Below are 16,052 nucleotides of genomic sequence, written 5' to 3'. Positions count from 1 at the left end.
AGAAGAAAATAAAATTATTAATTAATAAATTATATTTATTGTAAATATAGCTCACATTTTACAAATTTTAAATTTATATTAGAAAAATTTATCTATAAATCTCATTTTGAGTAATGGTGATCCATTTAGTTCCAAGATTTTTTTTATAAACCAATTTGTCCTGTTGATTTTAGAAAAATAGATTTAATATATTATTTGAAAATTGAATTTACGATTATACCCTTATTTTTATTATATTTCCTTCTTTTTTTTTCTTTTGTGCTAGAAAAATAAAGTACACAATTAATGAGAATCAAATTTGGAATGAATTTTTATATGAGAATCTTTTTTATTTGGAAAACATTTCAAAAGGAGTACATTCAAACATTCCAAAATAATATGTAATTCTTTAAACATTTCAAAAAGAGCACAAAAACTCCTTAATAAGTTCTGGACAAATGTATAATTTCAGATTGTAACACTCCAATAACACTCAAACATGACACTCTAATGTAACATTAAAAAAAAAAAAAAATTGTGTATTTTTTTCCAAATATAACACTCCAATTTAATACTAAAAAAAATTCTTAGTATAACACTCTAATAGAACACACAAAAAAACTCATTAGTGTACTTTTCCTAAATGTAACACTTCAATTTAACGCTTCAAAAAAACTCCTTAATGTAACACTTTAATCTAACACACAAAAAAACTCCTTAGTGTAACACTCTAATACAACACATACAAAAATTTCTTAGTGTACTTTTCTCAAACGTAATACTCTAATATAACACTCTAAAAACACTCATTGGTAAGAAGTACAACTAAAAAGTCTTTAGTAAAACTTACTAAGGATGTTTTACTAAGGATAAGGGATTTTTCAAACCATTTTAATAGGAATACAAAAATTTCTTAGTAAGTTTTGGAGCAAATGTATAATTTCAAACTATGAGTGTTACGTTTAGAAGGAAAAAAAAAAAGTACATTAATGAGTTTTTAGTGTTTTTTGTGTTACTTGGAGCATGTTACATTGAAATGTTATGTTTGAAATTATATTGATTGGAGTATTATGTTTGGAAAAAGTATACTAATGAATTTTTTTTGTGTTACATTTGGAAAAAGTGCACTGAGAATTTTTTTTGAGTGTTACATTATTATGTTTGGGAAAAGTACACAAAGGAATCTTTTTTTTAGTGTTACGTTGTTACATTTAGAAAAAGTACACAAATGAGTTTTTTAGTTTGTTACATTAGAATGTTACATTTTTTGAATATTACATTAGAGTGTTACGTTTTTGTTCGTAATGTGAGATTTGTTCTAGAAGGAAGAAAAATCCAAAATTTTTGTATTACATATTACCCAAATGTGTAATTTTACATTTAGAGAAACTCACTTTTATTCCTGAAAAATTAAACCAAAACATATAAGTGACTACTCTTTTTTGTAATTTCTACTTTAATGAAACCTTTGTGTTCATAAGAAAAAATGGAGGACTAAACAGTTCATAAGATTACATTTTGAAATTTATTGGTGCTCACCCGTTGTATTATACACTTATTTTTTAAAATAAAATTTAAAATTATATTTTTATAATGCGTAACATTTTTAGGTGACCAATTAATAGGTTTAAGGATAACGTGTTCATACTACCAACGGGAACAGAATTAGAATTTCATCACCGATGGAACTAGAAAATGAATAATATTGTTTCATTATATATACAAACATATATGTATGTACAATATACAATATGTAAGTTATATATATACACATAAAAAAAATTAAATACTATGGGGACATATTTTTGGGTAGTCCACGTGGCCGAGGTTGTTAGCCGAGGTGCCACGTAGGCGAACCATGATGCCGAGATATGGTGTGATAATATCGGAATCTGATATATTTGGATAGAGGACTAGAGTCCTAGATTGGGAGGGGACTTCAGTTTGGATAAAGGTAAGACTCTTTGAGAGTTAATCACAATCCTACTGGGAGTCTAAGATTAGCAGTCATCCAGAGTCCATTGAAGCAATGCTTCTATTGGGACTAGGTTTGTATTACCTATAAAAGGAAAGCACATTCATGAGTCTAAGGTATGCTTTTTATGCTCTGTCTAGTGAGTTAAGTACTATTGGTTATCTTTGAAAGATATTTTACTGACTTGATCATCGGAGTGCCCCCGGGTGAACGAATCACTGTGGGATTCTTATATTTTTGTGACAGGTTGTTCGGGCTTAATCTATTCTGTCAGTGCTCTTCAGCTGAGTTTTCCCTTTTGGTTGTGTGGTTGGAAATCAACACTCACAATTTGGCGCCGTCTGTGGGAACTTAAGGAGAATAGATGGCCAACAACGAGCAGGAAGAAAAGATTGGGGACGACATCCCTAGCGGGGGTGGTAAACTTGCCAATCTAAACGTGGAAGAAGAAAACCGTAATGAAGGAGCACGGGATCAAAATCCCGGGGAGAATAATATCGGCCAAAAGGGAGACGCACCGAAGAAAGTAGGCCGAGATAAGTACTACCGTAAAAGCAACCTTCAGGTATGGAAGGACAGATGTTGGAGAAAAAATGAGAAAATTGAAAGACATGGCAAATAAATTAACAGATCTACAAACAGTGGTCAACCTCATGATGCAGAACAACGTGATGCAACCGACATCCCTATTACAAGACATGCCGGCACTAGTAACCAAAACTGGTGCCCAGAAAACAAGATCTCGGTCTAGATGAGTAGGTCCAAAAAGACAAGAGCTCAGCCTAAGTGAACAGATCCCGGATTCCAGATCCCGAATCCCAGATCCTAGAAAACAAGATCTCGGCCTAGATGAGTAGGTCCGAGGAGACAAGAGCTCAGTCTAAGTGAGCAAATCCCGGATCCCGGATCCCAGATCCTAGAAGACAAGATCTCATCCTAGAAGATTAGGTCCGAGAAGACAAGAGCTCAACCTAAGTGAGCAGATCCCGAATTTTAGATCTCGAATCCCGGATTCCAGTACTTGACGATGTTTCTAAGCGAAACATGACAAATAACTTAGACTTATTATATGACAGAGTTGAATTATACTTGCATATAATAGAGTTGAACTAAGTTGGAGATGTTTCTAAGCGAAACATGACGAATAACTTAGACTTATTATATGGCAGAGTTGAATTATACTTGCATATAATAAAGTTGAACTAAGTTGGCGATGTTTCTAAGTGAAACATGACGAATAATTTAGACTCATTATATGGCAGAGTTGAATTATACTTGCATATAATAGAGTTGAACTAAGTTGACAATATTTCTAATTGAAACATGACGAATAAACTTAGACTTATTATATGGCAAAGTTCCTACTTGCATATAATAGAGTTGAACTAAGTTAAATCAACTTGAACTTGCCATATCGGCAGAGTTAGACACATATTGGAATTAGATGCATATCAGTCAGATTAACAAAAAGACCAAGGTTGGTAACCTCGGCCAGTCTTTGTTTGAATCTGACATCGACGACAAGGTTAAAGCCACATGCTTAATGAGAACTCAAGTGAAACTTAAGTTCACATTAGGGGGGCAGAGGGCTAGAGAATGATGCTTGAGAGTTAAAATTTACAAGCTAAGATTGGTTTAACACTTGTTGAAATTTTAAGAAAAATTTATAAGTTGAAGTTAAGCCGAGGTTATGTCAAAGGAAGATTGGTTTAACACTTGTTAAAATTTTAAGAAAAATTTACAAGTTGAAATTAAACCGAGGTTATGTCAAAGGAAGATTGGTTTAACACTTGTTGAAATTTTAAGAAAAATTTACAAGTTAAAGTTAAGCTGAGGTTATGTTAAAGGAAGTTGGTTTAACACTTGTTGAAATTTTAAGAAAAGTTTACAAATTGAAGTTAACCCAAGGTTATGTTAAAATAATAGAAGACAGAGGTCTTGATAAGTAAAGAGTGAAGTGGCAAGTTGTAAATAACACTTGTGAAAATATTATGATAAATATTTTTAAGTGTTAGGTCAAAGTCGAGATAAAACTGCTAGTGGGTATAGCCGAAGTATTCCGCACCGAGAAGATTACACAGTTAAGGTGTACATTGAAGACATGCAAAATATTCTAAGTATGAAAACATGCAAAGCATAGAAGAAAAACGGTAAGCATACATGATGAAAGCAATATTCAACACTTAGAAGAAAATAGAAGGCTTGGATTGAAAAGGGATAGCTTGTTCAAATACATAAACAAGCACATCGGTCTGACAAAACAGATACTGTTCAAAACAGAGAAGAAAATTATAAAGAAAAAGGTACAATGGAAAGAAAAATTCCTAAGTACTAGGATCTTGTGCATTAATCTCAGACTATTCAACCTCGGCTGTTGGCATTGTTTCGTTCTCGGCAGACAGCTAGGCAGACTTCTCGGCTGTGATTTCGGCATTGATTTCTAGAAGAGTCTGGTCCAGGCTTTTTGCAGCGGCAGTGATCTCGATTTCAGAAGTGTCGGCCTTCTTTGGTGAGGTATTCTTGAAGACCTCATCCTCGTCCTCCCCAATCAAGTCCAGGACTTGATCATTTAGAGTAGAGGACTTGGCCCCAACAACAGAGTAGGGGACTTGACCTCAGCAACAGCTTTAGATTCTTTCTCGGCAACCTCAGCCTTGGCCTCTTCCTTGTCTCTGGCCTCCTCATCGTCAGCTTCTTCTACTTCATTGGCCTCATCCTCAGATTGATTGGGAGAGGAAGGAAAAGGGACATTGAGCTGACCCATATCACGGAGGGGAGAGTTCTCAGGGACAAACATCTTTTTGAGGGCTGTCATCCAGTCAAGATAGTAGCCTTTGTTGCAGGGCATGTTGACTTGTTCTTTCAGCCTTAACAATGGCCTCGGCTTTGGCAATAATAACTTGGTCCACTTGCTTCATGTGCTTCTCTTTTGAGATATTGAGTTGCTGAAGGCATGAGTATGTCAGATTGACTATAAGGAGATGGAGTGGATTGCACAGTTATGACATCAGGGATGTCAACAAGAAGGTCTTCTACGACAAGAGTTCGGCGAGACATGTCGTCGTTGGTTACGACGATGGTTACTCACAGATAAGGCGATTGAAAAATTATCAAAGTCTAAGGCTGGAAGCTTAGGACCTCGGTGTTTCCTGTTCCTGGTTCTAGCTGCAAGATTGTCGCTATGTCGATGTTTGCACTGCCATTGAAATGATGGGTTGATACATGGAGCAGTGATGATGAAGTGCTTGGCTGCTAGTCTGGTTCAGCTAATAGAGTTTGAACCTGGGGCATGAATGGATTATTCATGGCAATGAATGCTTCAAGAACAACGATGATGGTTTACAGAGGCAAAAAGAGAGAGTCTGGGGACACAGATAGAGGCAAAATAAAAAAGATGGCAAAAAGTTATGATTTCGAGTCCTTAAGCGACGTACTCGTGTTGATGTTAGACGACTGGGGGCAAAACTGATGCAACACGATGGAGACATGATTAGTATGCTCCAATATGATGATGATCTTGATTGAGAAGTGCGATCTCAGTTGAGATGATCTCGGTAGAGGTGATGATCTCGGTTAAGATGATGATCTCGGTTGACATGATGATTTCAGTTGAGATGTTGAATTTGGATGGGAGCAGAACTTGTTTATTCTTGGTTTCTTATGAGATGATACTAGGATCTTGATGTTCTTGAACTAGCAAGTCATGATGGTTCTTGATTCTTGATTCTTGACGAGTGGACATATGAGTCCTTATTTCTTGGTGTCGACAAGTCACGATCTCGGTCGGAGGAGTACATGTATAGGTTTCATCACCTCAGTTTGCCGAGGTAATAGAACCTAGGGGGCAGTTGTGGGGACATATTTTTGGGTAGTCCACGTGGCCGAGGTTGTTAGCTGAAGTGCCACGTGGACGGACCATGATGCCGACATATGGTGCGATGATACTAGAATCTGAGATATTTGGATAGAGAACTAGAGTCCTAGATTGGGAGATAACTTCAATTTGGATAAATATAAGACTCTTAGAGAGTTAATCCCAATCCTACTGGGAGTCCAAGATTAGCAGTAATCCAGAGTCCATTGAAGCAAGGCTTCTATTGGGACTAGGTTTGTGTTAGCTATAAAAGGGAGGCACCCTCATGAGTCTAAGGTATGCTTTTTATGCTCTGTCTAGTGAGTTAAGCACTATTGGTTATCTTTGAGAGATATTTTACTGACTTGATCGTTGGAGTGCCCCCTGGTGGACGAACCACCGCGGGATTCTTATATTTCTGTGACAAGTTGTTCGGGCTTAATCTATTCTGCCAGTGCTCTCCAGCTGAGTTCTCATTTTTGGTTGTGTGGTCGGAAATCAATACCTACAAATACTATAGAAATAATTTCTAATAGGATGGAGAATTTTTTTTGACAGAAACTAAAAAGAGAATGTAAGATAAGAGAATATGAGATATATGTTTTTTTATACTAAAAGGTCATTTTATTTATGAAATAAGATATATATATTTTTAAAAGTACTATAGTAAACAAAATTTTTCACAGAAACAGGGGGTTATGTTCCTCATAATTTTCTCCTATTTCTATCTCTGACCACCAGAAGTGGTAATAGGGTGGAAATATGCCTTCTTTCCACACAGTTGGGCAAGGCTCGACTCTTGAGAACGTGACTAACGGTCAATTTTTTAAACAGTAAAACCAATTGCGCTGTGTTCTAATCGTGACTTTACTTTCTGTGCTAAAAATAAGTGCATTCATCAATAGTAGATCCCTTTCTTTAAATTAGATTAAATCTGATGAATAACTAATCATTTCAAAATCAAAATCTACAGATATTATGATATCCTCACATGGGGTCAATGTTTTAATCAACAATGATAGAGACCACTAATTTTAGAGCTCTAAAAAGACCACTAATGACATGACACTCAATAAAAAAAGAAAAAAAATACAACACCAAGGCCAAAACATCAAATCATTCCTGGTGAAGCCCACTGTCACATCATTAGTGATAGCACTAATTAGTGCTCTCACTCATTTTCCATGTTTTAATATCGCAAAGAAAAAAATAGTGGGCTTGTTTGGTTTGTTTTTGGTAGAGTAGTTTTTGAAAATTATTTTAGGAAGAGAGTTTAGAAATTTTTTTGGTTTGTTTGGTTGTGTATTTTGAAAGTAATTTTGGAGTTTGGGAGTTTGTAATGATTTGATATTTTGTTATAATTGAGTAGATGTGTATGAGAGAAAAAATGATTGAAAATGAGAGAGGAGAGAAAAAAAGTGATTGATTGATAGGTAAGAGAAAAAAAATGATTTTAAAAAATTTACAAATCAAACAAATTTTTTAAATTTTTTTTTCCAAAATCACTCTAGAAATTCAAACCAAACATGACCAGTATGTTCATGAATTGCGTTCGGAAACGAGGGCACATTCAAACTATCTTGTTAATATCTTACCTCCAATCTGTAAGGTTTTTTTTGTCGTCTTTCTTTAAATTTGTCAAAGATTTTTTTATATTCTGGTCAGCACTTTCAACTAGCTCAGAAGAGTCGGACTCGTTCCAATCCACAAGCCCCAAGTTTCTCTACTTCTTTGGCTCAGCTCTCCCTCAGGAATCGATCAAACAAACTTCCAAATCACTCCCCAACCCCCTCTTCTCTCTCTCCTCTGTCTTATGGGTTGGTTATGGTCGTTTGTGCTTCTCCCTCTTCTGTTCCATGTCCCCACATCTCTATCCTCACTCACTTCCGATCTCTTCGACAGTTGGTGCAAAAACCATGGAAAGACATACTCTTCCGAGCAAGAAAAGCTTTACAGACTCAAAGTGTTCCAAGAAAACTATGACTTTGTTTCCCATCACAATACCATGCCCAATTCCACTTATACCCTCTCACTCAACGCCTTTGCTGATCTTACCCACCATGAATTCAAGGCCTCTCGCTTGGGTCTCTCCTCCAGTGATTTGAGTACATTCAATTTCAAGCCATCAATTGATGAGTCCAGTGATGTTCTTTTCGACGTGCCTTCTTCGGTAGATTGGAGGAAGAGTGGGGTTGTCACGGGTGTCAAAGATCAGGGCAGTTGTGGTATCTGAGTATTTCTCTAATCTTGAATTTCTTTGCTTTTTTTCATTGCTATATAAAAATGTGTATGTGTGCATGATCTGATTTGAATACCAATACCCATATGAAATTTTGTGATTTATTTTAAGAGGAAACACATTTTGACTCTCATCAATTAAGCATCAAACAGTTTCCATTGCATTCATAAAACCTAACTTTTTTGCGGTCTTTTCTTTTCGTGAGGTAAAGTACACTTTGCTCCCTTGAGTTCCAATGAGAACGAAGATTATGCAGAGCTTACAGGGAGAAGAGAGAAAGAGGTTGGAATTTGGGTTTTGGGTTTGGGTCTAAATATGTATAATAATGTATACTTGTGTAATTTTGAACTGCCCTTGGTTGTTGAAGCATTAGGGGCTAAAGTGGGGGAAAGGCCAAAGTAAGAAAACATTTAGAACTTTTAAGGGAGCCAGGGTTTTGTGTGTGTAGATTTATGTGTGGTTTGACAAATGTAGCTTTGCTGATGCCCCAGATGAAAGAGAACTGAACAACTCTCTGCATCTTTTCGTTTACAGTGGCAAACATATGTGTTTGATAAATGGGTTAAAAGGGATTTGGAAATGCATAATGACAAAAATATTAAGGGTCCATCATTTAGATATCTATTTTAAGATTATTATGATTCTATGCTAGCATCGGATTACTGACTTGATGTGGTGGCAGAAACACAAAGCCTATGTTTGGGAAGTTGGGTTTGAAGATTTTTTTGATTAAAATAGTCACAAAAAATAAAATAAGTTTTTTAATCTAATAAGACAAAATATCACATCTAACTCATAATCATTACATTCTTTCTCTCACAAAAAAATTAAAAAATGCCAAAAATCCTTCTCAAACCAGGCTTTTTAGCCTTAGGCTAAAACAGCCAAAAAAGTAAAAAAGCCAACCCACTTTCCAAACGAAACCAAATTGACCTGAAAAAAGTAGTGCACTTTTACCCAGGTGGTTCTTTGAGAGAAGAATCTTACTGATGCATAAATGTGCTATACATTATGAATAGCTAATAAGTTCGCTTGGTAGCCAGAGTCTATTACAGGGACGTTGAGCGAGAAGCTTTGGCTTGTAGATGTAACAAAATTGGGGTGTTCTGACAAGTATGTATTGGCTTGTAGATTGGTATGCAAGGATGCAAATCATACAAGACAACCTATACATTCCTTTATTGAAAATAGTTTCTTCTTTGGTTCTTGTCACAGATGCATCGTTTAAATTAGGATTTACTAAGTATCATACCATAGGAATGGATCATATATGATTTTAGTGGAAAAGAAATTTAAGTTTGTTTTGGAGCCCGCTTGGTCAAGTATTGACTTCTAACCTTAACTTTTTCAACAAAGCTCATTTGGATTTGATTATTGTCAAGTTCTTTCGTCAATTTCGCATTTTTTGGGGATAGGCTCTATGATTGCCTTTTGTGGACGATTGAGGGCTAGCGGGCTAGTTGTGGGAAACCCTTTGGGGAAGTACAGTAGGTGCTCAGACGATGGAGGACCAGATGCCGATTGCAAGGCTTGCAAAAGTGGTCGGGTCTGCTCCTCAAGTATGAGATGGTACAAAACACACCACATGTCTTTGTCATGGTCTGAAGTTGTCTTATGGATCTTTCTCAATCTCTAAGACTGGTTAAGGTGCAAGTCCCCTGAGGAAGGGAAACAAAGACAAACCACATATCTTTGGAGGTCGTCACTTGCTGGCCCATGGTGGTGTCGCCAACCCTGAGGGGTCCTTAGGCCTTGCTCTTGTCCTAGGCTGGTGTGAGAGCATCATAGTGCTTTTTTGAGGTAATTAGAGATAACTTTGGAGATGAAGGATTGATGCATAGGAGAAACACACTCGAGTGACACTGTCAAAACCAGAGTATTGAGCATGTCATCATGAGCAAGAGAGTGACGTGCTTGAGCACAGGGCTAACGGGGTGCTTCAAGTGTGTCCAGGAGAGCTGACAAGAATAGAGGTCTCTGGCATCTAGGCTCTAGCTTAGGGCACCATATATGTTAGCTTCGGCTGCCGCCTTGACACCAAATAGCATACGAAGATATGTGTGAGGCAGACACATGGATCCAAAGTCGATGAAGATAGTGATGTGCCGATAATGTGGCATGCCATGTTCTAGATCTAGACACGTGTACCCACACCTCCTAATATGAGGAGCTCAAACCTTTCTATGCCGCGAAACTGCAATGTCACACCTTAGCTAGCTTAGCCTAACACACCCGGCTGTTGCTTATTTTCATGGTACACAGGCCTCGGGTTTCACTACGGATCATTGTGAGTAAATGTTGGCTGCATAATTACATTTTATCAACACTCAACTGAAAATTCTTCTAATAGTTTTATGTTGAAGTTATACCAAACAGTGATTTACTTCATTTTGAGATGTTCATAAGCCATTGCAATATCTATGTAACTGCTTATCAAATTGTTGCTGCAGCTAATTTTTGTGGAAGTCAAGAGTTAATTGTTGGTGGTGTTGATGTTTTTCCAGGTGCTTGTTGGGCATTTTCAGCTACAGGAGCAATAGAAGGCATTAATAAAATTGTTACTGGATCTCTTGTCTGCCTCTCTGAACAAGAGTTGGTTGATTGTGACAGATCTTACAATAGCGGATGCGAGGGCGGGCTCATGGATTATGCATATCAATTTGTTGTACAAAATCATGGGATTGACACTGAGGAAGATTACCCCTATCAAGGTGCGGGAAGGTCATGCAACAAGGAAAAGGTAGAAAACTTCAACATTTGAAATATTACTGAGAGTTTAAATTCATTCTCTATTATGTTAAATTTGTGCCTATTTACAATGCCAGCTAAAACGACATGTTGTAACCATTGATGGTTATACTGATGTTCCCCCAAACAACGAGAAACGCCTACTACAGGCTGTGGCAACTCAACCTGTAAGTGTAGGTGTATGTGGCAGTGAGAGAGGATTTCAATTGTACTCCAAGGTTGGTTGGTCCTTGTATTGAATTTCAATATCGTCGTATTTTTATCTTAAATTTAAAAAATGTTTGGATTTGATCTTTAGATAATTACTGTAACAGGGGATATTTACCGGTCCCTGCTCAACTGCCCTTGATCATGCGGTACTAATTGTTGGATATGGTTCGGAAAACGGAGTTGATTACTGGATCCTTAAGAATTCTTGGGGATCACATTGGGGAACGAACGGTTATATGCAGATGCTACGAAACAGCGGGAATTCTCAAGGAGTTTGTGGGATCAATACACTAGCTTCATACCCGGTTAAGACTAACCCAAATCCACCACCCCCACCTACCCCCGGTCCAACTAAATGTAATATTTTCACCAGTTGTTCGCAAGGTGAAACCTGCTGCTGTGCATCACGAGTTCTTGGCGTATGCTTTTCTTGGAAATGTTGTGAGTTGGATTCTGCAGTGTGTTGCAAGGACCACCGTCACTGTTGCCCTCACGATTATCCGATTTGTGATACTCGAAGGAAGCAGTGCCTCAAGGTTTGCAATGAGTTCTTCCATTGCTTTTTTTCTGTTCCTTTTTCTTTCTTCACCAAAAAATAAATAATATTAAGCATACTATAATATGATTGCAGCAAACTGGCAATGGTACGATGGTGAAAGGGCTCGAGAAGAAAGGCTTTTTTGGTAGGTCAGATGGATGGGGTTCGCTTTTTCGGGTTTGGAATATGTAGAAGTGCTGCCATCTGCAACAGTGAGTGAATTTTTTTTTTGAACCATACTCCTGTTACCAGTTGTATGGTCTGCCACAGAAAGAAATGACCCAGGATTCAAGCATGGAAGTACTTATTATTTTTATTATTGTAATTTATGGTTCAATGATACTATTGAAAAAATACCTGATTCTGGTGTAATTTTGCTTTTCTAGCGTGAATATATAAATGATACTAAATTCTGCATAAACAAGCATTGGTATTTTGTAGTATTTCAAACTATAGTAGTAGAAATTTCTACTTCAATTTCGCAAGTAATATGCTTGAACTCTTCTTATATTACAATTTGGATCATCGACATGGGACCATGGTAGACTCCATGAGCCTCTCAAATTCTCTTAAATTCAGATTTAGATTCATTTTTGTATTCACAACTTTGAGAACAGATACTGCAACTTTTTGTGAGCACAAAGTTGATCCAATGATCGGTCAATGAGTTAATGAGAGCCTTTTGAGGCCTTAAAACTCATGTTCTTCCATTCATAGTATTGACTCGGCTATTTTAAACTTACTGAGCTGAAAAGGTATGTCTAATGGAGTTCGAAAAACAAAAATGAAAATAAGCTTTGCCAGCTCAATTATAAGCAGACTTGTTTGGTGAAATTGATCACATAAGCCAATGAAGGCCTCAAATTTATTTTCATAGGGCTACAAATTGCAGAGCAGCTCAAATCCTCCACGAGTACTAGGCATATTTGAGATGTGGGTTGATTTTTTAACTATTTGAGTTTGAGATTAAAAAGTCTCATTTGGAATAAGCTTTTTAATTTTTTTGACTTTTGTAAGAGAAAAAATAAAATAATTGTGATTTAGATGTAACGTTTTGTCTTATTAGGCTAAAAAGTCTACTTTGTCTTTTTGTAACTATTTTAGCCAAAAAGCATTCGTTTAGGATGTGGATTAGCTTTTTAACTTTTTGGATAAAAATCTCGTTTGGGATATAGACTTTTTGACTTTCTTGGCTTTTATGAGAGAAAAAATAAAATGATTATTATTTGAATGTGACATTTTGTCTAGCTAAAAAGCCTATTTTGTCCTTTTGTGACTATTTTAACTAAAAAGTCTTGTGCCAAACAAAGGCTAAATGGGAATAAATAACTAATAGTTTCTACACTGCATTATGAAACATCAGCTAAAAACCAATAGCTTATCTTCTCCCTGGAAGCCTGAAACCTTATTATACCCACTGAAACTGCTTGAGCCCAAACAGCACCCAACAGAGTCTGTTGACAACAAAGTTTAAACTAAGCGTGTAGCCTTGTAAAATCCAATCAATCAGGATCACTATCTCCATTCCTATTTTAAAGAAAAACAGATGATATTCATTTTCCAGTGTCATGAAATAAACATCAGCCTTACATAGATCCATGAAGAGCAACCTCCAGCTAAGGCAGAAGAACAAATTTAAGTGCGTGAATAGCTGAAGAAAAAAGCACTCAGTGCCAGAATTTACTGTACAATTATTGTTACCCCTAAAATTGGGTATAACGAACCTTCTGGATCCACTAGACCATCAAGCCCCCAGAAAACATGGGTGGAATCCCTAAATAAAAAATATACCCAAACTTCTAAACGAAACTATAAAAAGCAATCAATTAAAATTACTAGCATGATTCATGAATTTTTCACCATATAAAAAAGGAGAAGAAGTAATGCCTTAATTTTTTTATTTTAGTTTTAAAAAATGTAAGAACACCAAGCATAAGCCACTTCAGACAATTTAAAAAAATTAAAATTAAGAGCTAACACCACAACCTACCGTTAATTTGGACCTCAAGTGAACTGCTGAAATAACAAACTTGAAAATATATCTTGCAGAAATCACAATCTGTTCAATGCATGCCTTTTCAAAGCTAGTTCCACACTTCTCAAACTCAATTCAACCGACCAACAATGCCATGTTTGATGGAACCTACACAAAATCTAGTTGTAGACATGTCAAATTAAATTTGCCCACAGCAAAGTGATACAACACGGACATGAGAAGCATCATGAGTTTATGAATCAAATCTGGGGCTAAATTTGGTGCAAGAAGAAAGAAAGACAGGAGGGGTGTGCATAATCTTTCAAGGAGACTATTTGTTCTGCAAATGCTCTTCTTGTTTTGAACATGCTCAAATTTCTTTCCTTTTATAGTACAGGGCTCTGCCTTCTAGTACCATGTGATAACCAAGTGATACCTCCCTATTAATAAATTTTTAAATAGATTGTTAGAACAATTCCAAGTGAGCTAAAAGTTGGGACTATTAACTACTGAAATAAATTTACAACGTAAATGTGAAGACTATGAAATTGCACTCTGATGGCTCCTATGTGAGAACTATTGAATTACCAGCAAGTAAAACCTACATTTTTGAGACTAGGGAAAGTTATTACCTCATCAACTATCCAATTAATCATGTGATAACTCTATGTAAGATTCATACTTTCTCAAACAACAAGACCTATACATCAATCTGGTATCATACCTAATGAGCATATGTTTTGCAGAGACAGGATTTGCGTTGATAGTTTTTAACCATGTGTAGTATCATGTTTCATGCCTAATAAAACCAAAAACTAAGATACTACTATGTGGTGTGCCAGTATCTTTTTTCCTAATGGGTAATGTATGTCCATCGCAACTGCCCAAAAGGTGAAAGTCATGCAAGATTTCCATTAACCCACTTCTAAGGTAGTGCAACATTTAATAGTAGTGTAGGATAGGTATATAGGAAGAGTAATTTGATTGTGGTGATTCAAACACCAGCACCCTATTCTCCCAAAATTTTCCTAATATTGCAACTTCAATGCATGCGAACTAGTAAACCCTATTTGATTTCTTCAACACCGGAATGGGTTTACAACAAATTTACACACTATGAGAAAGTAATATTAGTGGCATATACATACAAGCATCTGATGATATTGCAACCCATTTGGACATGTAAAATAGAACTAAAAAATAGAGAAGTAAACCAAATTAAAGCATCAAAATTTACAATTCACAAATCATTGTAGTGTGAGAGATACACAAAGAAAGAGTAAGCATTCAATACCTATCATTTTCTCATTATACTCTACCTCTTCATTCTCTTTACTATTCAATCACCAAGGAGACACACATATTCCCCCCTCTCATCCCTCGTTTGGTCACGAAGACGGAAACACATCTTTCACTGCAGACGCTGCAGTCAAGTAATTAAGCGTATTCCTCAAAGTCTCTTTCTCTCTCTTCAATCTGATCGATGTATCCTCCAATTCAAGCAACGCCTGCTGCTCTCTCGGCGCGCCTTCGAAAGTACTCCCAACGAAGAACGAAAATGGAGTCGGAAACAAATTCCTGCGCAAGTCCTGAACTTCCTTCTCAGGCTTCCCATTCAATCGATTGGACAATCGAATCACATCTTTCATATAAGTCTCCACCTCATTGGCCAGAGCATCCAAATCCTCCTCGCCGTCGCCGGAGGGCCGGTCCTCCAACCACGCCACCTCCGCCACCAAATACGGCTTAGTCCGAACCAGTCTAGTGACTCGGAACCGCTCCTGACCTTTACAAATCAAAAAGAAGCGATCGTCGACGAGCCTCTCGTGCTTGACGACCTCGCCGACGCAGCCTACGTCGGTGGTTCCGGTGGCGGTGTCGGAGTATATAACGCCGAATCGGAGATCGGTCTGGAGGAGAGTGTGCATCATCATACGGTACCGGAATTCGAAGATTTGTAAGGGGAGGATTGCGCCGGGGAAGAGCACCAGAGGGAGAGGGAAGAGAGGGAGCTCGATTACGTCGTCGGATTTGGGGGAGCCGGTGTGGTGCTTCTCGGAGAAGGAGGAGGCGGAGCAGCGGAGGAAATTAGGTTTCCGGCGGCGGTGGTGGCGGAGCAGAGAGGGTGTTGAGGAGAGAGATCTAGGTGTAGGGTTTAAGGAATTGGGGTTTAAGTAGGGTTTGGGAGTGAAAGATGAAGAAGATGGAGAAGGGAGGAGTTGAGGAAGAGCCATTAGAGTAGAAAGAGAAAGAGAGAGAGAGATATTAGAGAGAGAAAGTGGGCATTGTGGAAAGAGAAGAATGAGAATCGTAGTTCATTCCCATAAATCTGGTGGTTTAGAGGGATGAGTGAGAGATATGCTGTGGATAATACAGAGAGAGAGAGAGAGAGAGAAAGAAGGGTGTTTGAGTGATTGTGGTGTACAAGTTCACACGTGGAAATGTTTGTCTGTTGAGACTTATGTGGCACGTGCTTACAATTCCATTATTCCACTGTTTGGGTGGTGTTCATTGTCCCCCATGCTCACTTTCAAG

At 37.3% G+C, this 16,052-nt stretch overlaps 2 protein-coding genes across 4 annotated transcripts; one reads left to right on the top strand and one right to left on the bottom strand.

Annotated features, from left to right (window-relative positions):
• The first annotated feature begins 7,333 nt into the window (after window positions 1-7,333).
• XBCP3 (xylem bark cysteine peptidase 3) lies at window positions 7,334-11,963 on the top strand. The gene is made up of 5 exons (XM_028223308.2): window positions 7,334-8,032; window positions 10,551-10,786; window positions 10,872-11,012; window positions 11,109-11,540; window positions 11,636-11,963. Exons 1-5 carry the CDS (start codon window positions 7,621-7,623, stop codon window positions 11,732-11,734), a joined length of 1,320 nt encoding a protein of 439 aa, XP_028079109.2. The 5' UTR covers window positions 7,334-7,620; the 3' UTR covers window positions 11,735-11,963.
• Window positions 11,964-13,556: 1,593 nt separating this feature from the next.
• On the bottom strand, window positions 13,557-15,870 carry LOC114280906 (uncharacterized). 3 transcript variants are annotated; one of them, XM_028223309.2, is made up of 2 exons: window positions 14,812-15,870; window positions 13,557-13,957 (listed from the first exon to the last, which is right to left on the bottom strand). In XM_028223309.2, the coding sequence occupies exon 1, from the start codon at window positions 15,749-15,751 to the stop codon at window positions 14,906-14,908; it is 846 nt and encodes a 281-aa protein (XP_028079110.1). In that variant the 5' UTR covers window positions 15,752-15,870; the 3' UTR covers window positions 13,557-13,957; window positions 14,812-14,905. The 3 variants fall into 3 exon arrangements, with proteins under 3 accessions (XP_028079110.1, XP_028079111.1, XP_028079112.1); XM_028223310.2 differs by having other exon boundaries at window positions 13,557-13,696; window positions 14,812-15,868; XM_028223311.2 differs by having other exon boundaries at window positions 13,557-13,685; window positions 14,812-15,868.
• Between the last annotated feature and the right edge of the window lie 182 nt (window positions 15,871-16,052).

The sequence above is a fragment of the Camellia sinensis genome, chromosome 3, assembly GCF_055761805.1.
Source record: "Camellia sinensis isolate YWXY chromosome 3, ASM5576180v1, whole genome shotgun sequence".
NCBI lineage: Eukaryota > Viridiplantae > Streptophyta > Magnoliopsida > Ericales > Theaceae > Camellia > Camellia sinensis.
Note: the sequence above shows the minus strand (reverse complement) of the source record. Positions and strands in the feature narration are given on the sequence as shown.

Coding starts and splice junctions, on each gene's coding strand:
- XBCP3 (XM_028223308.2), top strand. CDS start 7,621: ATGGGTTGGTTATGGTCGTTTGTGCTTCTCCCTCTTCTGTTCCATGTC. Junction 8,033..10,550: donor CAAAGATCAGGGCAGTTGTG/GTATCTGAGTAT, acceptor ATGTTTTTCCAG/GTGCTTGTTGGGCATTTTCA. Junction 10,787..10,871: donor GGTCATGCAACAAGGAAAAG/GTAGAAAACTTC, acceptor TTACAATGCCAG/CTAAAACGACATGTTGTAAC.
- LOC114280906 (XM_028223309.2), bottom strand. CDS start 15,751: ATGGCTCTTCCTCAACTCCTCCCTTCTCCATCTTCTTCATCTTTCACT.